Source organism: Saccopteryx leptura, chromosome 1, assembly GCF_036850995.1.
Source record: "Saccopteryx leptura isolate mSacLep1 chromosome 1, mSacLep1_pri_phased_curated, whole genome shotgun sequence".
NCBI lineage: Eukaryota > Metazoa > Chordata > Mammalia > Chiroptera > Emballonuridae > Saccopteryx > Saccopteryx leptura.
This window is the reverse complement of record NC_089503.1, coordinates 124368652-124394376: the sequence shown is the minus strand read 5'-3', so window position 1 is coordinate 124394376 and position 25725 is coordinate 124368652. Positions and strand designations below refer to the sequence as shown.

General features: G+C 36.6%; 1 protein-coding gene across 7 annotated transcripts in view; it reads right to left on the bottom strand.

The window, feature by feature from the left end:
- Positions 1-25725, bottom strand: part of CTNND2 (catenin delta 2) — a 944271-nt gene that overhangs the window by 784906 nt on the left and 133640 nt on the right. For all 7 annotated transcript variants that reach the window (XM_066374395.1, XM_066374422.1, XM_066374405.1 and 4 more), the window contains exon 2: positions 4979-5115. In XM_066374395.1, the coding sequence (XP_066230492.1) occupies positions 4979-5115 (137 nt within the window). The remainder of the gene's footprint in view (positions 1-4978; positions 5116-25725) is intronic.

Here is a 25725-nt window from a genome sequence, read left to right as displayed (position 1 = left end):
CTGTCCCTATCAATTTTTCTGTCTTTACCCCTCCTGCATTGCCGATTCCAAGATCCATCAATGTAAGTCACTCTCTTGCATCCTTCACTGTCTCCCCCTCTTCACCTTGGCTCAGTCCAACTCTCCACAGATGCCAAGCAGGCTCCTGTGCCTCTCTGATGACCACAGAGGAGAAATATCACACATGTCAAGTACCATGTCGTCAGCCTACCTTCAATCATAGACGTTGCCTCCCTCCTTCGCACAGGTATGAGTCATCTTTGTTCCAAAAATCATTCCCTCCACTATTCAACTACTTAGTGACTTTCCCCCTGAAACTATCCCCCCTTTCCCAAGCATCATTAATTTCACCTCTTCTCAGTCATTGCCATCATCATAGGAATATCTCCCATCCCTATAAATAAATCCCTCTACCTTTCTAACCCTTTTAGCCCCACATCATTGATAAATGGTTACCAATCACCTTTCTCAGTTATTTATCTAAATAATATGACCAGGATATCAAATGCCCAAACTCTGCCCTCCTCTCCTTTTCTGGTAAAGGCCATTCACTTACAGGACAGGAAATGAGGACGGGGTGTCTCTCTCTAAAAGCCCGATAGGGAGAGAGACTTAAAAATGGTAAGAAATGAGATGGTCTGAAATACAGGAAATTACCCACAGAGTAAAACAGAATTCATAGTTCTATTTAGGTTGATATAAAAGTGTAAAATTCACCAGCTAAAAAGCAATCAAAATGGGAAATTAAAATAAAGAAAAAAAAATCAATGAATAAGTTTTCATTGAGCAATCAATCCATGGCTGCTGCGTTCAAGGATATTAAGGCTCAATTTACAAATTTCTTGATCATGCCATCCAATGCCATATGGGATTCATTTCATGACTTAGGGTTTGCATGACTTAAGTTTCACTGTATGGCTATAAACTATAATTTATTCCTATGCAATGTTAACTATCTGCCAAAGAACTTGTGTTCTCAGTCTCATTGACAACTTATTCCAATGAACTCTATCAGTTTTCTTTATATACACATTTCCTTTATTACCCTTTATTGTACCTACATAAGGTGCTCTGAATATTTAATGAATGAGCAGATCAATTATGTAACCCATTACATGGCAGTCAGTTCAGAATATATGTTTGCTATGACAAAAGATGACTTTGTCCTGTAGAACTGACCTCCAATGAGACAAGACTACAGTAGTACAAACATGTGATGCCCCAAATTTTTTTTAATGAAACTCCTTAAACCAATGAATAGGATTTTTATTTCAGTAAGCTAATTCCCATTAGTACATAAAGAGGACCAGGCAAACAATATTCTTTAAGTGAACATATTTATAAATATATTATGCAGATAATCATTAAGAATCATAGAATGTATTAATTTGTAAATCATTTTTCCTTAATATTGACTAATCTCATTTAAAAATATATTTAACTTAGTCTCAACTCTAAAGATGATAGTCTATATCTGAAAAAAAGAGAGGAAGCTTTAAGAATAATTTAGGGAAAAAACCAAAAACCCGGGCCCTGGCCGGTTTGCTCAGTGGTAGAGCATCGGCCTGGTGTGCAGGAGTCCCAGGTTTGATTCCCGGCCAGGGCACACAGGAGAAGCACCCATCTGCTTCTCCACTCCTCCCCCTCTTCTTCCTCTCTGTCTCTCTTTTCCCCTCCCGCAGCTGAGGCTCCATTGGAGCTAAGTTGGCCCGGGCACTGAGGATGGCTCTGTGGCCTCTGCCTCAGGCGCTAGAATGGCTCTGGTTGCAACAGAGTGATGCCCCAGATGGGCAGAGCATCGCCCCCTGGTGGGCGTGCCAGGTGGATCCCGGTAGGACGCATGCAGGAGTCTGTCTGCCTCCCTGTTTCCAACTTCAGAAAAATACAAAAAAAAAAAAAATTTGGAGAGGACATTTTCTTTCCATCTTTAATTTATGGAGCTTATTCACTCTCTTAACTGCAAACATCACTATTTTGGCTAAAGGAATAGTTCTTGTTATTCAACTAATATTTCTTCCAGCCTCCCAATTCTTTTACCCATTTTTGTTTCTCTCCCTAATCCTCTATGTCCTCAGCCCTCTCCCATCTCCTTCTAATTAAAAACATATATTGTAACCAATGTTAATGGTTTGATTGATTTCCTTCTATATTTTTGTAGAAGTTCATAAACATGTACAAACAAAACATATATATTATTATTTTTAAACAGGACAATACAAGACTATGTCATTTTCTAAGATCCTTATGAATATTTCCAAAGTTTAGATATATGGCTCCAACTCATTTTTATTAATAACTACATAGAAAATATGTCTTTTATCTGAAGGATTTTACATAAAAGATATAAATATATATATATCATTTTTTCAACTCTTTATCAATTGATATTATTTCATGTTTTTTTATTCCAAATAATTTTACAATAAATACTGATATGCATAAAAATCTTATGTTCTAGGCCACTTGTTTTTATAAAATATATGTCTAAACATGACTAATCAGAGGCTGTTGAACACTTCAAATGCCAATTCATAGTAAAATTTCATTTTACAAAAAAAGCAATGCACATTCCCATTTGGAATGAAAAAGAATGTGAATTTCTTCAAACTTTAACCCTTAACTCACTTACAATATATCCTATATTTTAATGTTTATTATTTGGTAGATTAAAGAAAATCATACATTCCTTTTGAATTTGATGTCCCTTATCAGCACATTAGGGTGAAAAGTATTCATTGGTTATTTGCATTTTTTTTTTGAAAAAAAGCTATTCATATTTTTTGCCTAGTTTTTTATTCCTGCAATTCCCTTTCTCTCATTAACATTAGGAAATCCTACTATATGAATGATACCAACACCGTGTCATATTTGTGGCACACCTTTTCTCTCGGCCCATTCCTCTTTTATGCTGAACTTTTCCTTGTTGTTATTCTTGGTATTCACTTTGCCAACTTGCATCAACCATTCATGTATGGTTTCTGAGAAGCCTTCCCCACCTGTAATTTATATAAATATGTTTCCAGTGTTTCTTCTAATTTGTTCATAGTTTAATTTATACAGTTATATTGCTTTACTTTTATGATTTATTTCTGCATATATTGTGAGTTAAGAGCTTTCATTTTCTTCCAGATGGTTAGCCAATTATGTGAACGCCTTCTAAACCACTGCTTTGTACTAAAAGAAAGTACTTTAAATACATATAACCCGTATTTATATATATAATCTGCCTCTGTTCTGAACCCTCAGTCAAATCCTACAAAGAGACCAGTCTTTCTATATTGGGGCAATTGGACATTACTGTAATTAGCATGTTTGCTGAAGTAAAAGAATCTATCAAAAATTTTCCTTGGACTCATATATTTATGCTTTCAGGTGATCTTTGAAATAGTTTGACCCAGTTTACCAAAGAAACAGACCACCAGCCACAGCTTCCTAATTACAACTGCCTAAATGTTATCTATTAATCTGGAAGAGAGTAATAGTGTTATGATATCAAGCTTTTCTACAGCAGACCGTGGCATGTCTTTTCATTTACTCTGAATCCCTTTATGTCCTTTGACAAAATGTTATGGTTTTCATCAGACAGGTCTCTGAGTTTTCTTGTTAAATTTATGCCTTGTATTTTATATTTTGCCACTACTCTAAATTTAGAGGCCTAGGAGGGCTTCCAAATCATAGCAAAATAAGAAAAAATGACATAGCCCCAGTATAACGGAGCAGTAGCCTGTATATGGATATGAGTGGCATGAGCCTTCACTCTCCTTTTCCATGGCTCCTTAAAAATAATTGGAAAACTCTCCTGGGTTGGCACTTGGAAGCAAACTAATAAGCAATGCAGCCTATGCTTCACCCAGTCTCCGGTTTACTGACCATTTTTACAAACTAGACTATCCAATCAAGCTGCAGCTGTCTTTTGTGTACCTACTTAGCTGTACACTTCCTGACCTGATTGTACACTTTTGACTAACAGCATTATTGACCCTTTTGGTCAATGGATCTTCCTTCAGCTACTCTACTTACTGATAGCTTAACCATCAAGGTGGTTTCCTACTTTTACCTAAATTAGTCCCTATTTATTTAAAATAAACAAACAAAAACCTAAAGTCATTTTTTTTAGTAGAGTAACTGTCCTTCACTGCCCCATTAGACTACTGCTCAGTTGAAATGTTTCTGGAATTAGATAAGTTATGTCACTCTCACCCACTATTGCTGTTAATTCAACAACCCCGAATCATAAACCCAAACACAGGATGCTTTTTCAATAAAAATACTGGTTTTATATTCTACCACATGCTAAAGAAAGATGGGAATAAAACATATTGACTTTCCAGCTTTAATTATTTACTACCTTTTTATTTATAAGAAACAGGACTTTTAAGAAACGATTTATTTAGATCTAAGACATCAGATTTTATTTACTTATCCATTTTTATGGCAAAGTAATGCCAGAGGAGGAAACATGTGTAACACAGATGAGTTTTAAGGAGACATTCTGCAATGCTTTTCAGGTCCGTCACCTCAGACACTCTGGGGAGGCCCGTTTGCCCTGACCTGACACCACATTCACCTTCTGTCACACACACTGACTTTCAGCCTGGTGGATACATTTTGACAGTTATTAGGCTTTATATTTTCCAAACACCAAATATTTGACTTTATGCATTTAATAGTTTTAAAAGTTGGATCCCTCATCAAATCTGCCAAAACTTCATCTTTGTGTAATTTTGACTGTAAAGTTTTTTTTTTCCCTATAGAATATTATTTCAAGAATATCTGACTAACCTGTAAATAAAAACATGGAGTCAAAAGCAATTATAATCATATCTTAATATTATTTTGATAATAAATGCCAACAATCCACTAGTAAATCATGAATTTTTTCCAACCATCACTTTATCAGGAAAGAACAGTTGTGGTTTTTGTTTTTTTTGTTTTTTAATGCCCACATAAGTATGTCACAAAAGTGGAATGTTTCTACCTGTTCTTTAACCGAGGCAAGGATGGCGGAGGTGGTCTCCGTTTCCGAGCCATCCCCATTGGAGGTGGTCAGGCCTGGGCTCAGGGAGCTGGTCTTCTCTGAGGCTGACGAAGGCTGGTCTGGCACAGGCATAGCTCCTGCAATGCAAGAGACACGCTCAATGCAATACGATGTTGTCGCTGTCAACAGACACAACTCTCAGGGCCTCTAAGCCATACACTTTGGCAAAATGAAAACTATAAACTACAGAGAAAGCCCATGACATAATGGTAAAAAGGAAAACAAGTAAGTAGAATAGTTTCTCCTATAGCTAGCCAAACTCCACAATACATGCACAATTTTCTGTTGCATCTTTGAGATAAGTGGATGAAGGAAAAGGAAAGTAAGATCACAAGAAAGAATAAAGATATAAATAAGTATTGAGTTAAAAAAAAAAGCTAGCCGAACTATCTTTGCCTATCTGTGTTAGGTACTAGTGCATTGGTATATTTCTACCTTAAAAAACTTATTAGATGTTCCTTTATATAGAAACCACAGAAAATAAATGGTCAATAATTTTTAAGTAATTAAGAAATACCACCATTAACATAAGAAGCTCAGTTGGTTTTGTAAAATACAGTAAATAACTTGCCCATTCCACAAATATTTACGAGTTCTTACTTTGTGACTGACAGCAAACAAAAGCTCCTTCAATCTGACCAAGCTCATTTGCCAGTTTGTTTTGCCCGAGTTCATTTACGAAACCCATAACATCAGCCCAGTTCACAAACAGACACACATCGACAGGCTCCAAACAGGATTCCCAAACATTATTTTGTTCCATTGTATATGTCTTACTTGAACAAAAAATATGATCAAAGTATTAGTAACAAGTATTACCTAGCAATGCTCATTAGCAGAGGAAACAATAATTAACCAACAACATTTTTTCAACAGGGCATTATAAAACCCCTATTCATGTAAAAGACTGGGAGAAAATAAAGGTTCTTTTCTTACCTAAAGCTGTCATATCACATGTTCCTCCAGGAACCAGTGCTCTGTGAATGTTAAAAAATAATTCCTATTGCAGAGCCCGGGCCACAGACTTCCAAAAAATACTTCCTATTATATTGTATCTGTGCATCCTGGGTTTTACCCTAAGTGACATAATTTTCATAGCAGCCCTAACACTCATTATATTATTAGCTACATTTAGTTAATAATTTAGGGATATGCAAACTCAAAGGATTCCATTACAAATTTTTCTTAAAATGCATACAGAAAAAAAGGAGTTTTATGGAAAGTAAACTCACAGGGTGATGTGATCATACATTCCTAACTGGGCAGGTTATGGTAGGTAGTCAAGCCCAAGCCTGTAACTTTAGTAAAAGGTTTTAAGCCAGCCCTGTCCATTGTTCTTGTGCATCTATATTAACATGCCTCTGAAATGCCACAAGTAATACTCCTTGAAGGGAGTATTAACCCTCAGGAGAGCACACAATCTTAACTCCTCTGTAATCCAATCCTCTCTTTGCTTTCTTCAACCTCTTTAGTCCCCTCCTTAAATACAAATGCATAAAAGAAGCTCAAAATCTATCCTTCTCATTTGAGATCTTGCACATCCCAGCACATGTGGTCAGATTGGCTCAAATAAACTCATATAAAATTTTTCTGTAAGTTCCGCTTTTTTTTTTTTTTTTGGTGAGAGGAGAGGAGATAGTAAGTCAGACTCCTGCATGCCCCCCTCCCAACCAGGATCTACCTCACAACCTTGTCTGTAGCCAATGTTCAAGTACTGAGGTATTTTTAGCACCTGAGGCCAAGGCCCTCGGATCAACTGAGCTATCCTCAGCTGTGGGAGAGGAAAAGGGAGAGAAGGGGGAGAGGGAGAGGGAGAGAAGAGAGAAGCAGATGTTCGCTTCTCCTGTGTGCCCTCACTGGGAATTGAACCTGGGACTTCCATATGCTGGGCTGATGCTCTATCCACTGAGCCACTGAGCCACTGGCCAGGGCCAAGTTTCGCTTTTTCTTATGTCAACAAATATATGATAAAAGAAAAAAAAACCATGGTTATCTAATTTGCTCATTGGAAATTTCCACTTAGTTTTAAATTATTTCTATTCTTGAAGTAAGTTCCTTATAGTATTACCAATAGGGATTAGAAAAGCATTGGAAAAATAAGTGTTACAAACAGAATATATAGGAGAGTTTTGGGAAATAATATTAGTAAGCAGAATTTGAGCAAAGAGATAGGATCAAATTACATATTATTTGGTAAAATGCAACCATGGCCAAAATGTCAAAAGTAAGTGATGGATGACAAAAGGAAAAAAGAAACAACTTTAAGTAATTATGATGGTAGAATCAGGAAGACAATAATAAAGTACACTTGTGTATTCAATTTGCTTTCATAGGTGGTTTTTTAATTGGGTCAAGCCTCATAAGGATGTAGATAAACAGATGAACAAATACTGTGTGTAGGTAAAATCATATGAAAGCCATGCCATTTTGTTTAGGAAAGGTTTGGGAGATGAGGGAAGTTGGCAGGGGAAGAAGGTGAGAAGAAAGGAGAATGGCAATTCTCATGAGAAAAGTCACTGATTGTCAGTGGGCAATCAACCCTTGACCTTGCATCTGCATTTATAACCATGTCAGTGTCTCTGACATGGGACTCTATCAAAGGACACCCTAAAGCTGAGAAAGGAGGAGTCATATATATTTTAAATTATTATTCTAACTTTTGTGTTTTCTAAATTTTACTGGGCCAATATAAATTCAGGCTCTAGGTCAGTATTATTACCAACATATTTTTTGAGAAACAAATTGTGTAAGGTTTCAGAGTTATTAAGTAATATAAGTGGGCATAGAACCCAGTTTTCTCCCTTTAAATTCATATTTTAGTGTTCTTTGACCTGTCAACCTATTTCTCATAACCTGTACTGCCTTCTAAATGCTAGTCTACACAATAATTTATTTAAAATGTAACTCTTAAAAGTTTGACAGTAACCTATCATAATAAAATATGCAATTTAATAGGCAATGAATTAATGTATATCCTCAGGCAATTGATATCTATGACCTACAGAATAGAAAAAAATAATTTATTCTGTTTATCTACCCCTTCTCCTTATAGCAATAATAGAAAGAGAAGTGAAATTCACAAGGCTTATTCCCCTACACGGAGCGACTGTGAACCAAGGCAACCCGAGTCCCTGAATAAAAATGGCTTGTAACTTTAATCTAGGGCAAGAGAGATGGTGAGAAGTGGTCAGATTACAAATATAATTTAAAAGGAGAACTGTCAGGATTGCATGCGGTATCTGAGACAAAGAAAGGGTTGATATGATTCCAGGGTTTGATCTGAGTGGCTGGCCATCAGCCAAGATGTCAACACTGTGGGTGGAATAGATTTGGGTCAGGGGAAGGTTACCTGTCCTTAAACCTACAACCCAACATATATCTACATATGACTCATCTATGCTGCTAACATCTAGGCAACTGATAGCTGGTATAGACAGAAACTATTATAGATTTTGACATGAACGGGGAAATGTAAAAATTGAGGATTTCTAAATACTGCTTGTCAAATGTTATGCTTTCTCTTTTCTTCAGGCAGGTCCCTTTTTATCTTTTACTTTACAGTTGCTAGAAACATCTAGAACTCTTCTCTTCTTCCCTCACCTCTAGCTGATGGCTTCAATTGAAGATTCCGGTGTTAAATTCCTTGGTTTCCTGTTCATCACACCGAACCAACAAGCAAACCCCATGTGCTGCCACACCTAGCCTTCCCTCCTTCTCTCATGTGTCCCCTCCTCTTCAAGACACTCCCCCTCCAGTTCTTGAGCCTATTTTCTAAAACACAAATATATTAGCACAACAGGCTGACTTTCAGTTTTACTCCCATTGTTAGACATCACTTTCATAATTCATCAGCACCTCGTGCCCAAGAGATCAATGAATTATGAATGGTCATTAGAATACTTCAAATATTGTAATTTATAGATCTATATATACAGTAAGTTGCCAAGTTACAAACATCTGAGTCACATACAACTTATACTTAGGAACGGAGCACCGTAAGGACAATTGTAATTGACTGCAGTTGGACATTAGTGAAAATTATATCATAAAGTTACTTGACTTCCATGGCAAAGATCTAACCAATGAAGACCTTATGGAAATAGAGCAGCAGATGACAGCATGTAGGGAAGAAAACTGGGACCTAAAAACTCCAGAACTAAAAATGTTTTCTACAAAAGAGTTAGCTGATGCTTTTCCTTTCATTGAAACAGAAATGGCAAAGGTAGAGGAGTAAAGTCCTGATGCAGAGAGGTTCGCCAAAGTTTACCCAGTTACCAAAGCCTGAGACACTGCAGGGCCATTTATCATGAGAAAAAGGAAAGCTCTGTACAAACTTCCCTTGATGCCGACTTCAAGAGACTGACTCCAGCAACGGAATTAAACCCTGACTCTCTAACACCAGTTCCAATCTCTCTCCAACAAGTCTATTATCTTCTGTATCATCCAAGATTGTTCAAGGTATATTTAAAAATGTTTAAGTGTTTCAATGCACAGAAAGGTAAAAATAAATACTGTGTTAAGACAAACATCTAAATTGCATTTAATAGGTATATGTACCTGTTCCAACTTACATACAAATTCAACTTAAGAAGTTCTCTCATTTGTAACCTGGAGGAAGCCTGTATATTTAATTTAATTTATTAAAACAGAGTACAATTTAACATATTGGAATTTTATAACCCACCGCTCCACAGATGACATTTAGCATTGCATAGGGCATGGGGGGGGCACAATGTGGTGTATAGAGGGTATGATATTGAGAGGAACACTTGAAACTATGTCAACACAATAAATTAAAAATAAAACAAAAAAAGAACATGATTATATAAAATGAATAAGCATCAACACCTTATTAATATTAGGATGCAGAAAATGTATAAATGAGCATAAATTAGTGACACAAACAACACTGACTACCTCATTTGTGTAATCACTCTGGTCACCAAAGCTGCAATTCTGTACTGAAACTAGTATGTAATTTCCAAGAGAAATTCTACAGCATCATTCTCTGTACACATAAAAATATATCCATCCTTGCTTCTTTCTTTCAAAGAAAAATTAAAGATTACAGCTTGCCCTAATAATATAGATGATACAATAATTAATGGTTGTCAAAACTAAATACAGTTAGGGCAGAAACTCAATCTGTCTAGGTCTATGTTCAATTTCCCACACCTAGCTCACTAATATATACAGCCAGTTAATAAACATTTGTTGAGTTAATGTATGAACTATTAGTGGAAAATCAATAATGGTTGCTTAGTAGAGCATGTAACGTAAGTAAAATGGGCTTTGCATCAGGAGCATTTCTCTAAATGGTATTTGAAATGACACCTTTTTATTTAGACTCAGGAAGGCTGCTTTCTGGAACTGTAGGACTAGTGTAAGGCTTGTGCCTCGGTCCTCTGTCTGAGTATGTACACCCTGGGTTGTTGGCTTCTAAGGGAGAGCCATCCATCAAGCAGGTTCTGGGGTTTCTTGGACTTGGTATTTATAACTTGTAACTCGCAAGCAGAATCTGGGAAAATTTATGAAGAGCACCATGAATGGCTGGGGAGAAGCACTGAGCCACATGTGCAACATATACAACTACAAGGTGCCAGAAGGCAAAACCGAAAGGTAAAGAAATGCCCTGTGCTATCTGAGAAGTTGAGGATGAGGCATGAGATAATATTCATGGAGTCAGAGACACAAGTCCCTGGTTGCTGTGGTGGGAGATCTGATGGCAGGGTGGAGAGCTCTGGGATCGGAATGTGGAGTTCGCATGTCAAACATGAGGGGACAATTGTTCTACGCTCAGAGAAGTGGGAACATTAGAAGGTTGAACCTGTTAACGTGGAAGGTTAGGAAAGTCATTTTCTGTCACTGCATGAGCTATTAATTATTGAAGAAAAAGGGACTAGACTAAGTATCACCATCAGACTTAAGGCCACCTGAATAGCTATTCTTAGTGACATAAACTACACTGTCAAGTCCCACTACTTGCACTTTACACTGCAGACTCACCAACCTTCATGTAGTTCCAAACGTATCTTATTGAATCACATTTCACTTCCAGTATGCTTTTATCAACTTATGACTTATTTGGCTGTCAAACTCTTCCTTTTTCATGGTCATACATGCATTTCTTCTGCTCTGCAGCCTTTTTGAACAATTCCACAATATAAATCACTTCCCCCTCACTGTTACTTTTGTAACTTGAAACTCTCTGAAGTATTGCAAGCTATAATTATTTGATCTCTTTGGGCATTTTAAAAAATCTTCTACTGTTTCTGAAATTAGGAAACTTCTTATTGTGACTGTTGTACCCTTTTCCATTAAGCCATTTGAGATGGATTTTCTGTCACTTGCAACTAAAAGTAATCTTTAACCAATGGTATACCACCTGCTATCTTAGCTTTATGGAAACACTATTATTTTACACCATATGTTTCTTAAATCCTTTAAGCACAGAAATACTCATTCGTTTCTATAACTGCAGTGCCTAGAATAGTGTCTGGTAAAGAGCTGGCATCATTGAATGCTTATTTAATAAGTTATAATGAAGGAACATTTATAATTCATCATCAGCCCTACTTAAAATTATCAAATAATTTTACACTTGCAACAGTGATTGGTACAAAAATGTCCTATATATCTTCCCATTTATAAAATAGAAATATTCAAATGAATAAGTTTGGGAAATATATAATATTAAAGTACTCAAAACACATAAGATTTTATTAATCACATTTGTGTCTACATTTATAGTGGGGATATAGGGGATATATCTGGATGAAATGAATGATTCTGATAATAGCAATATACAGGCTGATATGGCTTAGACTGCCTCAGCCACTCACACCTGGGCATTTTTAATAAACTTTTTTTATTTTTGACAGAGATAGAGAGTCAGGCAGAGAGAGAGTCAGAGAGAGGGACAGACATGCAGGAAGAGAGAGAGGTGAGAAGCATCAATTCTTTGTTGCGGCACCTTAGTTGTTCACTGATTGCTTTCTCATATGTGCCTTGACTGGGAGGCTACATCAGAGTGAGTGACCCCTTGCTCAAGCTAGTGACCTTGGGCTCAAGCCAGCGACCATGGGGTCATGGCTATGATCCCATGCTCAAGCTGGCGACCCCTCACTCAAGCTGGTGAGCCTGTGCTCAAGCCAGATGAGCCCATGCTCAATCTGGCAACCTCAGGGTTTTGAACCTGGGTCCTTTTTGTCCCAGTCCAATGCTCTATCCACTGTGCCACTGCCTGGTTAGGCTTTAATAAACGTTTAATACAAAAAAATATATAGCAATGTACAGTTTCAGAGACCATCTTTACTAAAAGTAAAAAAGACACTGACCCACTTCTGGTCTCCCCCAGATCCCACAAATAGGTTTCAAAAGCTGATTTCATGAGTTTAGCAAGCTTTAAGAGCATTTTCCCCTATGCCAGATAAATAAAGTCTAAGATGCTGCAACTAGAGATCTGTCCTAATGATGGTAAGTCAAACAGAAGTTGACATAGGCAGAATACCATATATTTTTTACTCTCCCTGAATTAGCAGGAAAGTTCTAATACATTCTATAAAAGAGAGGTTCAGTGGTAGATTGACTATTCTTTTGGCTGGAACTTCAAAGGAGCATGCTGAGTACAAACTTTAATACAGTGCTCACACATAGTGGCTGCCCAGAGCACAGTGTCACTGCCTAACGTCCCAGGTGCTGGAATCTCCCTTCCCACAGCTTCTACAGATGTGCCATCTATCTCCTATATAGGTGTCTGTGTAAGACACTGAACAACAGCTTTGAGCATATAAATGAAAAGCAACCTGTCTTCTCAAATATTCTTCCTAATAATAGTTTAGATAAATACAGAGTTTTCCATTTTAGAGTCCTCTATATAATTATAGACTGATGTGATAAAGTCTGGTGAAAAAACAACAACAACAACAACAACAAAAGCTCCAAAGCCAGTCCACAGTTTAAGTATTGTGAAGAACCAACTCTCATTGTCACAATATATTAGACAAAAAGTCCCCAATGCCAGCCACACACTAGCCTGCATAATTTTCTCACTTCACATTACTTCAAAATGTCCACTCACATTATGGCAATTTATCCTTCATATTGATTGTAAATATTTGTCTTCCACTTGACAGTTTCTCGAGATAACTTGAGCTCAACCACACTTTTATTTGCCCCAGAATTACTATCAACGGGCAGTCGAGAATAGAATCTCAGACTGTAAATAAATATGTGCACTCCTTACCCAATGTGCTAACGGTAAACCCCTCACAACAGGGACACTTCAGGTAATGCAGGGTGCAGATGGTGTGTCATTGAGGTGTACACTTGAAACTTGTGTGGTCTGGTGAACCTATGTCACTCCAATAAATTCAGTAAATACAAAAATGAATTAGAGAACACAAAATTTTAATTATTCTTCAAAAACTTCAGTTGCTATCTCTGACTTGAAATATTTTTAAATAAATCTCTAGTGGCCTTTAAAGGACAAAAATAAAAACAAAACTGAATAGAGCCAGAATAAATTTTGACAGTTGCCAAGATATGCTGATGATTTTTACCCAGAAACAAGAAATTCTGAAATTTTAAGTGATATAATTAGCTTGTTACAACCCACAATTTCTTTGCTTAGCAAGTTCAACTTAAATGATATCTGTACAAGAGGCTTTGTTGTACTTGTAAAGGCTATGCCGCAAAGTACCTCTTATATTTTTGTATATATACTTATTAAATATTACACATTGCAAGTTCAAATATCATGATATTTGACAAATACATAATTTTAACTGGATAAATGACTGGTTATGAAAAGAGATGATCAATCACTGACACAATTTTTAGTAATGTTTTTGGGTCTCCTAGTTTTTTTTTCTATGAATTCAACTTTTTTTAGATCCCACATATACGTGAATTCATACAGTACTTGTCTTTCTCTATCTGACTTATTCCACTTGGCATAATGCCTTCAGGGTCCTTCCATGCTGTCACAGTGACAGGATTTCCTTCTTTCTCATGGCTGAATGACATTCCAGTGCATATACACATATATATCTCACATCTTCTTTAACCAATCATCCATTGATGGACAGTTAGGTTATTTCCATACCGTCACTACTGAGAACAATGCTGCAATGAACATGTGGGTGCAACTACCTATTCGATATGCTGTTTCATTTTCTTCAGATATATACCCAGAAGTCAAATTGCTGTTTTCCACAGTGGCTACACCACATTCCATTCCCCAGAACAGTGCACAAGTGTTCCCTTTTCTCAACATTCTCAGCAATACTTCCCTCTGGTCTTTCTGATGAAAGCTACTCAAATAGGTATGAGGTAATATGTCACTGCAAGTTCTGATTTGTATTTACCAAATGATTAGCATGCTTAGCACCTTTTCATGTACTTGGTTACTTATATGTCTTCTTTGTAAAAAATGTCTATTAGTGCCTCTGCCCATAAAATGACATGTTAAACTGTAGAACATATCAGAAAAAAACAAAAACAACAACTAATTTCAAAAACACAGAAATATAAATTAGCTTTCACTCTGACTTTTCAAGTGAGTATTGTTTCTCTTAGAGCACTTTATCCATTTTGCTGAAATTACAGATAAAAATCTTTTGTCCCTCAAATCAAATGTATAAAGTAGTTACCAGAAACTTCATTTAATAAAAGAAGAAAAATGAAAATTTAGAAAAGTGATGGCAAGGACAGTCTCAGAAGTCAGAAGTGAACAGTGGTCAAGGATTTTAACCAAAGTATCTGATACCAACAATCATTTTGATTCAAGTTCAAGATTCTCAGGGTTTAAATGTAATAATGTTTCGTTTTATTTAGTTTTTATCTTACAAATCTAATTATAAAACAATATCAGTTTGGGGAACAGTTTTTTTTTTAAATAATTTTAGATGACATTAAATCTTGAAGTTGGACTGTCATCTTCTTAAGTCAATGTGATGTCAACATTTTTTAATGTGTTACAAATCCCTTTACCTTCTATGAAACCAAGCTTGTTCAAATCCCCAAAGGCAAATTTCAGCAAAATAGTTTGAAAAAAATTTCTCTATGTGCTTCCAGTTATTGATTGCAATTATACATGTTAAATCTCAGATCCAAATAAATATGTCTAGTCAGGAATATAATACATGATATTCCTGGTCTAAAAATTATAATAGTTAACATTTTAAAATTTACTTTTACCATTTTCTACTGTATTTTAAAAAATAATTTATTACATAAGTAAACTATTTTATGTATGGGGAAAAGTCTCTTTCCAACATAAGGTTTTCTACTTTTTCCTTACTTCTTTTTCCTTTTTCTAAATATTTGTATTTTTAATCATTAGCTATTGCCAATTTCAAACACCAATTACACTGGGGAACAAATTTTTTTTCATTTTCTGTTGCATAAGTTTTAGAACTGTTTCTATATATATCTGCATCACTGATCCCAAATCTGAAATCTGTTTTTGGTACATGCTCTAGTATTTAGGCAATTTTAATTTCTTTTTGTTACAGTTAATGGCATGCATTGGTTTTTAAATTGGAGTTAAAGGGCAACGACTCTTGGATTGAACATAACCACAAGGAAATTAATGCTTTACAAACATCACTTTTACATAATTGTAGTTGTTTTTAATTGTAAAAAATTATTATCTGATAAAAACACCCTCTTATTTTGTTTTAAGATTGAATCATGGCTTCTTTGAGTAGGCGTAAATGTAAGAATAGTCCTAACACCTTCTGTTAAATATGTGGCAGTTACACAATTCAATGTCAAAGGCGCAATATTTCATCATTTGTGACACATGCATAGATCGCCTATTTTCAAGTTCCCCTTGGCGATCAAGACAAGAATTGGGCTCCTCATATTGTGTGTCATAATTGTGAGGAAATACTTCATGATTGGACAAAAGGAAAATGCAAAGGAATGCCTTTTGGTATTCCCATGCTTTGGCATGAATCTAAGGACCACAGCAGTGACTGTTATTTCTGTCTGATTCATACAAAGGGCATCGACAAGAAAAAACGGCATATGATCGCATATCCTAATATTCCTTCAGCAATACGACCTATCCCACACTCTGAGACACTACCGGTTCCATTTTTCAATGGTTTTATTTCTTCTAAGGACGAAGAAAGTAAACATGGTGATCAAGTGTATTTTGATAAGATGCATGAGGAAATGGTTGTAAAATCTGAAGGGTCTTCTTCTGATGCCAAGCAGTCATTAACCCCTCAGCAGATTAGCCAACCCAAATTGAATGACTTAGTAAGAGATTTGGGCCTATCAAAGAAAGCAGCTGAATTATTAGCCTTTAGGCTTCAAGAAAAGAATGTACTTCACCGGTCAGCTAAAGCAGGGGTCCCCAAACTACGGCCCGCGGGCCACATGTGGCCCCCTGAGGCCATTTATCCGGCCCCCGCCGCACTTCTGGAAGGGTACCTCTTTCATTGGTGGTCAGTGAGAGGAGCATAGTTCCCATTGAAATATTGGTCAGTTTGTTGATTTAAATTTACTTGTTCTTTATTTTAAATATTGTATTTGTTCCCGTTTTTTTTTTTTTACTTTAAAATAAGATATGTGCAGTGTGCATAGGGATTTGTTCATAGTTTTTTTTATAGTCCGGCCCTCCAACGGTCTGAGGGACAGTGAACTGGCTCCCTATGTAAAAAGTTTGGGGACCCCTGAGCTAAAGTATCCCATTTCAGGAAGCATGAACAAATTTTTGTGGACTTTTTTTCCGAAAAGTCTCTCAGCCAGCTGTGTTACCACTTACAGTCCAACAGAATGGCAGCTATTTCTTGACAGCTCTAAATAGAGTCTGAAATGTGTTCTCCTACACAACGGTAACGTTTATGCAGTGGTTCCAATTGGTTATTCAACTTCTGCGAGAAGATTATAATGACATAAAAATTGTCCTCGACTTTCTGAAGTATGAGGAGCATAACTGGATTATTTGTGTGGATCTTAAAATGGCAAATTTCCTGCTAGGACAACAGAGAGATTTCACAAAGTATCCTTGCTTTCTGTGTTTGTGGGACAGCCAAGCTCGGTAGAAACACTGGACACAGAAGGAGTGGCTGAAACATGAAGCTCTGGAAGTTGGAATGCAAAATATTGTGAATGAACCTGTAGTTAATCGAGACAGGATCATTTTTCCCCCACTTCACATCAAGCTTGGCTTAATGAAGCAGTTTGTTCAGGCTTTGAATAGAGAAAGTGAATACTTTCAACATATTATTTCTGCTTTTCCTGCCTTGTCTTTCAAGAAGATAAAAGCAGGTGTACTTGATGGACCTCAAATTTGAACCCTCATACGTGACGAAGAATTTTCCAGGAAGATGAATAAGGAGGAGAAAGCAGCATGGCAGTCTTCTGTGGCAGTTACAAAGAACTTCCTTGGCAACAAAAAAGCAGAAAACTATGAACTTCTGGTTCAAAGAATGCTGTTGGCTTTCTGAGACATTGGATGTAATATGAGTGTTAAGATTCACTTTCTGAACAGTCACCTTGATAAGTTTCCAGAAAATCTTGGAGCTGTTAGTGATGAGCAGACTACTGCTGGAGCATCAAATGAGATTTTCCTGAACAAGTAAACAAACGCAAGAGCTACAAACGCAAATTTTTGCCTGAATAGAATTTAAATAAGTTTTGCGCAAATAAGTTTTATGATTAAAATAAGTGTTTTTTTAATATGTTCTATTTTAAAATTGTAGACAAATTCTGATGCAACCATATCTTTTAGTGTATTAGTATATTTACTGCATTATATAAATTATTATATTTTCACAAAGATGATGCCCAAGAAGACATTCTACTTCATTATGTTAAACTAAATGTTGAAAAATTTACAATAAGATGAAAACCTAAAATCTTGAATTGCAAAAAAATTGTAGCTTACAGAGAAAAACGAATGTCAGATTTGAGATCAGCACCCTTGAGTTAGAGAAGACCAAGTGTTTTTGTGGATGCAACAAAAATTTTGTTCCCTAGTGTTATTACTGAATAAAATGTCAAATATCTTAATATTTAGTCATAAAATTCGTCAATTATAAGATTTCAAGTATATAAGCAAATTAAAAAAAAATAAGCCTAGCCTGACCAGGCGGTGGTGCAGTGGATATAGTCTGTATAGGACACAGAAGATCCAGATTCTAAACCCTTAATGGCTGGAGTACAGGCTCATTCAGCTTGAGTACAGGCTCACCAGCTTGAGTATGGGATAGCTGGCTTGAGCGTGGGATCATAGACACACCACATGGTCACTGGCTTGAGCCTCAAGGTCGCTGGCTTGAGCCCATGGTCACTGGCTTGAGCAAGGTGTCACTGACGCTGCTGCAGCACCCTGGTCAAGGTACATATGAGAAAACAATCAATGAATGACTAAGGTGCCGTGATTCTCTAGCTAAAAAGAAAAAGAAAGAAAGAAAGAAAGAAAGAAAGAAAGAAAGAAAGAAAGAAAGAAAGAAAGAAAGAAAGAAAGAAAGAAAGAAAGAAAGAAAAGAGAGAAAGAGCTTAATGTATGAAAAGAAATTGCAACTTTATGTCCAAAAGAATAATAAAGTTTATATCAATTAGACAGAAAGCTTGTACTTTTTATGTGGCAATAATTGGTGTTACTATTGCACTTCCTGAAGGGAGTGGTCCAAGAGCAAACTTGATTATAGTCTTTCTTTTTCAAGGCAGGGAGGCATAGAGACATATTCCTGCATGTGCCCTGAGCAGGTTCCACCCAGCAAGCTCCCTAGGGAGCAATGCTCTGCCCATCTGGGGCCATTGCTCTGTTGCTCAGCAATCAAGTTATTTTAGTGCCTGAGGTGAGGGCATGTATCCATCCTCAGTGCCAGGAGCCAACTCTGCTTGAACCAATTGAGCCATGGCTGAGGGAGGGGAAGAAAGAGAGAGAGAAAGAGAGAGAAAGGTGGAGAAGTAGGTGGTTGCTTTTCCTGTGTGCTCTGACTGGGATTCAAACCTTGGACTTCCACACACTGGGCTGACGCTCTATCACTGAGCCAATAGATCAGGACCATAATCTATCTTTTTATGTCTCTCTTTTATTAACAATCTTTTACTACCTCCAAAAGATGATTTATAGATAAAATTTCAAACAAGAATAACATTATTGTTTTCAAAAAGGGGGGAAAGGCTTTTAAGTCCTAGCTATTATAAAAAACTTTATTAATATGCAGGCATTATTAAAAACATAAGCATTTGAGATTAAATTGTTTTAATACAAATGTCCAAGGGTCTTACAAAAATACTACTCAAAGATAAATCAATGTGATATTTATTTAAAATCTCAATTATGTAAACATTATAGGTATATAGATTTTAGTTAGAAAAAAGCATTAAACTACAAAATTTGTTTGTTATCTTTGTCTTTTCTACAATCAGATTCCCTATCAATTAATTTCTATATTAGAAAATAAAAATGCATATCATTGTCCTATCAGTCTTAGAAGGTTTATAAAAGAATATTAGCTATAAATGTTCCTGTGCAAATAAGGAAATATCTAGGAACCTATTTAAAATTTTAATTACAATTGACCAAGCATCTTTACAAGCAATATAATAAAAATATTAATGTGTACTTAATTTACAATAGACATTCTTTCTTGTTTCTTTAAAAATATTTCTGAGTGTTGTAACTTTTTGTTTTAATGTTTATTTTATTGATTACAGAAAGCAAGGAAGAGAGAGAGACAAACAGGTAGAAACATCAAACTGTTCCTTTATGTGCCATGACCAAGGATCAAACCAGCAACCTTTGCACTTCAGTAGGATGCTCCAACCAATTGAGCCATCCGGCCAAGGCTACAATAGGCATTCTTTCTAACTCTTCACTAGTATTGACTCAATTAACACAAAAAACTCTATGCTGCACTTCTACTATTATCCCCATCTTTCAGATTATAAAACTGAGGTCTGGAGCCCGAGTTATGGTGGCCCAGTGGATAAAGTGTTGACCTGGAATGCTGAGGCCGCCAGTTCAAAACCCTGGGTTTGCCCAGTCAAGGCACCTATGAGAAGGACTACTATAAGTTGATGTTTCCTGCTCCTCCTCAATTCCTTTCTCTCTCTCTCTTTCTCTCCCCTCTTTCTAAAATCAATAAATAAAATCTTAAAAAAAACATAACAGCACTGGGGTGCGAAGAAGTTAACCTCCCTAAGGTACCAAAGAAAGAGCTACTGCCTGTGGTTCTCAATTACTACACTGTGTTGATCTATAAAATTCCTCAAAGCTTACACAAATTTTGAAAAGAATTAATTTAAAAATAATTCACTAAATGTCTTTAGTAGAATTTTTATTTTGTGGTCCCAGTGCTCAGCACCATGACCAGCATATATTCTAGGGCAGGGGTCGGGAACCTGTTTGGCTGAGAGAGCCATGAAAGCCACATATTTTAAAATGTAATTCCGTGAGAGCCATACCACAACCCATGTATGTTACGCATTAGCAAATAAAAATTTGGTGTTATCCCAGAGGACAGCTGTGATTGGCTCCAGCCACCCGCAACCATGAACATGAGCGGTAGGAAATGAATGGATTGTAATACATGAGAATGTTTTATGTTTTTAACATTATTATTTTTTTTATTAAAGATTTGTCTGCAAGCCAGATGCAGCCATCAAAAGAGTCATATCTGACTCGCGAGCCATAGGTTCCCGACCCCTGTTCTAGGGGCTCTTGGAACTGTCCATTTTGCAGTGTCTGCCCAAATGCACCTGTGCTCCACTGTCCACTCCACAACTGCCTGGGCTCCCCCGCTCTCAGCTACCGAGCAGCTTTCTAGGAACTGGTTGTGTTGTATCCAAATCCATTCACAGCAGTTTTATTTTTTTAATTGATTTGGGTGGGGGAGAGAAACATAAATTTGTTGTTCCACTCATCCATGCATTCATTGGTTGTTTCTTATATGTGCCCTGACCAGGTATTGAACCTGTAACCTTGGTGTATGGGGACAAAATTCTAATCCAACTGAGCTACCCAGTCTGGGCTCCATTAATCCTACTTTAACCTATATTATTTAGTTAAACATACATAAATTAATGAGACATAATTGCATCAATAAGAGTTTTTGTTTATGAATGCTTTGGGGAAGCTCCTTTAAGATAACCTATTTTAAAATGTTGTGAAATTAATTATAGATAACTGTAAAAGGGTAGGGAAAATTACACACATCTAGAAGGATTCTTCCTTCAAAATCCTTCACAACTGTCTTACATTCCTTACTCTAAAGAAATGGAAAATGGAAATCATAAAGGATGCAAGGAGGGGAGACACAGCTGAGGGAGGGGACTGCAAGAATGTTGATCTGGCACACTTACGGGCAGACCCATATTTAAACAAATGACCTACGTCCTATAAAAGTAGTGAGCACAGCTAAAATTAAGTTAAAAGCAAATGAATATATTTTTTATGTTTTTTTTTAATGGCTACCTAATTTTGAAAGACTCTTCTCGACTGATTGGTCCTAATCTCTTGGTTTAAAGAACTATTTGTTTTGTTTTGTTTAGTCATTTTCTCAATACTCACATACTGAATAAATAAATGAATTTTAAGTAAATTGTAATCTTTAACCTATTCTGTCTGTTATGTGATTACTTAGTTGGTCTTTTCATTGTATGAGCATTTGTTTGGCCTGGAATCATTTACTTACCAGATCAATTTGACATTCATTAATTTAATTAAGAAACAAGTGGCTACTTAGTACTTGTTGACGTCAACAATTCCACCAAAGAAAGCAATGGCAGGTTTTAAAAGAACCTTTTATTTCACGTGGATTCTGCTTCTGTTCCCCTGTGACTTCGTGTCTGTGCACTGCAGCCGCATGTGGCAATGCTGCCTGATAGATGGCTTTTATAAAACAATTATTATTCCGAGAACAATGCTGAATTTAAATTGTTCAAGTGGCTGAATTTCAATTTAAAATAACAAATCTACACATCATCTTATTGGAAAATCATTATCTAACTTCTGTGTGCCACACATATAATTCGCACAACTGAAAAAAAAAATGCCTCTCAGTTAATTATTTTTTAAAATCTCTCTGAACTTTGACCACAGGATTAAAATTCCACTAATATGTTGAACAAATTAAACAATAGGGTGAAGAACATTAATCTTAATATGTAGTTTTCTTACAAGATCATATATATCTAGTCATAATTTACTCATTGTATGGGGACCTAGAAAATATTGAATAATAAAGGGATTTTCATTTTATATATTTTAATTTATATGCACAAATACATCATTAAATTCAAGTTATTAGAGTTACTCTGTTTCAGCTGCATAAGACATCATTCAATTGCCATTTAGGCACACCCAGAACCTAAACCCAAAGTCTCCTATGTACACGATGTTATACCCTGCCTGCTCCTACAGAAAAAACTGTAGCTTACATATTGGTCACCAAGACAATTTAAAATTTAAATCCACCACAATAGGAAATTTTGGAAAACTGGACACTCATGATTACAAAAATTGTGGGAACTAAAATACTGAAGGACTGCATCATGTACAGTAAGTAGTATTGGTTGAAGTAGTAACAAGAGTAACTTATCCACATGTATATGTGATTTCTACTATTCTTAGTTTTTAGATATGTGGAGGATAAATTGAACCTTTAAATAAGAAACATATATTTTTTTGGTATAACTAGGTAAAAATCTCAATTTCACTCGATCAAGCCTCTAGTCCTCGGGAATCACAAGCATTCTCTGTTTCTTCTTGGCACAGAGCAAAACTACGGAAGTACAGGAACAGCCCTGGAGGAGAGCAGGGACTCTTTGCAGACACGTTTTATAAATGGGGAAGTAATGAGGCATAAAGGAATTAAGTAACATTTTCAAGGTCATCCCCTGCATCTTTAATAGAGCAGAGAATAAAACCATAAGTTTTAGCTATTAGATACATACTATAATGTCTAGATCAAGCGTCCAATCTTGTACAATGATCCAAAAGAAAGAACCTGGCTGGACAACCCTCTTCTGTGTAATATGAAACACTTCCTTATCCAAGACACGAAATGATCCAAAAAAGAATTATTTCAAAAAGTAAATGAAAAATGAAATAATGGTGCATTACAATTTCCAAATGAGAGCTTGCTTTAAGATAAATGATACTGTTCAAACATATTTCTTTGCTTGCTTTTCCTCATGTACTTTTCAATGACCTTGTGAGCTTAATCTAGGACATCATGAATTAGCTCTCTTGGAATGGCCAGGAGTGACACCATAAAGGAAGTACATCTGAAGGGGCCAGTTAACCCCAAACACTGACCTGTGTCTTCCTTTCTGCTGTGTCGCTGTGGGTTTGAATGTGAAATCACACACATTTGACTTTGCAAAAGACAGAATTCATCAATTGAATCTTGCCTGGACAATTGTTCTTAATATAGGTACAGAACCCCTTTCCATTGCTGTTAGTAAAGGCTTGTGAAAGGCAATAAAAATGCTAAAAACACACTTTTATTTAGAGCTGTTACATTCTGCCCAGTTACCCAAGCTAATCCAATCCTACAAAAGTATAGTAATGGACTAAAAATCCTTTAGACCATTTCATAGTAGCATGGTGTCCTGTTTTGTGGTAGTTTTTTGACTTACTAGTGTCTCACCTGTCCACAATTCAACTGATTTGGGCAACTTTTTTGTAGAAGAAACACAGGCTTGTCTTTAATTGACTGACAAACTTGGCCAATTAGCATCACAAGATCTTACTAAGTAAGCAAGAAAGAAGGGGAGAATGGCTTACCTGAATAATATGTTACACATTTCATATTGGCAAATTCACTTATCTAACTTCAGACATCTTCATTGCAAGATGAAACATCTTTAAACTGCAATTTTTAGAGATAAAAATGGGTAGTATGAACTTCAACATGTGCAGTAGCAATCTATTTTTTTGTTCGATCAGTAGTGCTTCTCCCAGCTTTTGTTTGCTGAACCTTGAATTTCCTGGAGGGAGTTATACATCTTAGGGTGCATGAAGTTTCCTGGGCTCACAATCTTGGGTTTCTACCTGTGGCAGGGAGACTAACAGCCCCCAGATCCGACCATGCTTGAATTCCTGGAACTTATGAGTATGTTATGGGGAATTAGTGTAGATGGAGTAAGGTCACTAATTAGCTGCCCTTAACTGGGTTAAGGTTATCCTGGGTTATCTGGGTGGGCCCAACATAATTACAAGGATCCTTATTAGTGCAAGAGGGAGGCAAGAGGGTCAGAGAGAGAGAGAGAGAGAGAAGTAAATTTGACAACAGAAGAAGACGGTGACAAAATTTCTGGTTTTGAAGATGGAGGTCATGGGCCAAGGACTATGGGAGACTTCTAGAAGTTGGAAAATCAGGGAAATGGATTCATCTTTAGAGCCTACAGAAGCAATGCAGCTGTCTTGATTCTACTTCAGTGAGATCCATTTCAGACTTCTGACCTCTAGAATGACAAAACAATAAATTTATGTTGTTTCCAGCCACTAAATGTGTGGTAATTTGTTAAAGTAGCACTAGGAAACTAACATACCATGATTTCCTGGCCAATTGTGAGCATGTCTCTCATTGCATGCACTCCTCCTGGGATCCGAACTTTAAAGAAAGCAACTTGAGATAGAAAACAGTTGAATATGATTCTGCCAAAGGGGACACCCCGTAGCTCCTGATAACTAGTCCTTGTGACTTACATCCCTGGGGCCTGCCCTTCTTAAACCCTGACTTTTGGTCACCTTCTTTTCTTTCTTTTTTCATAAACATTTCACATTGTTCCAACAAATATCCTTTTCTCCTTAAGCAAATCAGTGGTTCTTAGACCTGTAATCAATGACCTTTACTGAAACTGTTCGTTCAATCAGCTACTTAAACTAGTTGTAGTGATTCCTTTGGCTCACTGTGCTATTAAAATATTTGTTTTCCAAGGATCAGACACTGTGCTAGGAACTAAGAGTCAAGAAATGAACAAAAAAGCAGTATCTACAACAAAGTGCTTAATATCTAGTAACCAATACTGCAGACCTTATTCATGGGAATAAAAGTTATACTAAAAAAATATGTCTAGATATAAAGCAAGAAACATGATCTCACTGGCACATGCTCAGACTGCAAATTTGTCAAGATTCTGTTGGTCACGGGTCTCTGTGAATAGTATATGATCTTTTCTCAAGAAATGAGTCACTAAATCTCTTCTCACGTAGGGCCCTCCCTCTCTTCTTTCTTTAATTTGCTCACACAGCAGGTGCTCACGAATCCCCTCTTTTATGCACTGAACACAGGGAATATCAGGCACAATAGCAGGCACAGAAGCAAAGTCACAGGAGGGGAGTGGTTGGTGGAATGAGGAGGGCAGAGGGTGTAGATGAGCGGACAGTGGCTGCACTGAGATCAGTGTTCTGACAGAGCCAGGAAGAAACAGTGAGGTCAGGGAATGCCTGGGGAACATGATGTTGAGCCGAGTCCTGCAAGACAGGCAGGAGTCATAGCAGGAGTGTGGAGGGGAGTGGAGTTCCGGTCATGGGGAGAATGGGTGATGTTCTGAGGCAGAAATACAAACAGAAAGGCTGCCAAATGGCTCAGAAAAGTGGAGTGAATGCCTGATGATGTGACTGGAAAGAAGGAAAGGTCCAGGCCCGAGAAGATAAGTCTTGTGTCCACACTTTGAATTTGTACTCTTTAGATATCCTAAAGAACCTA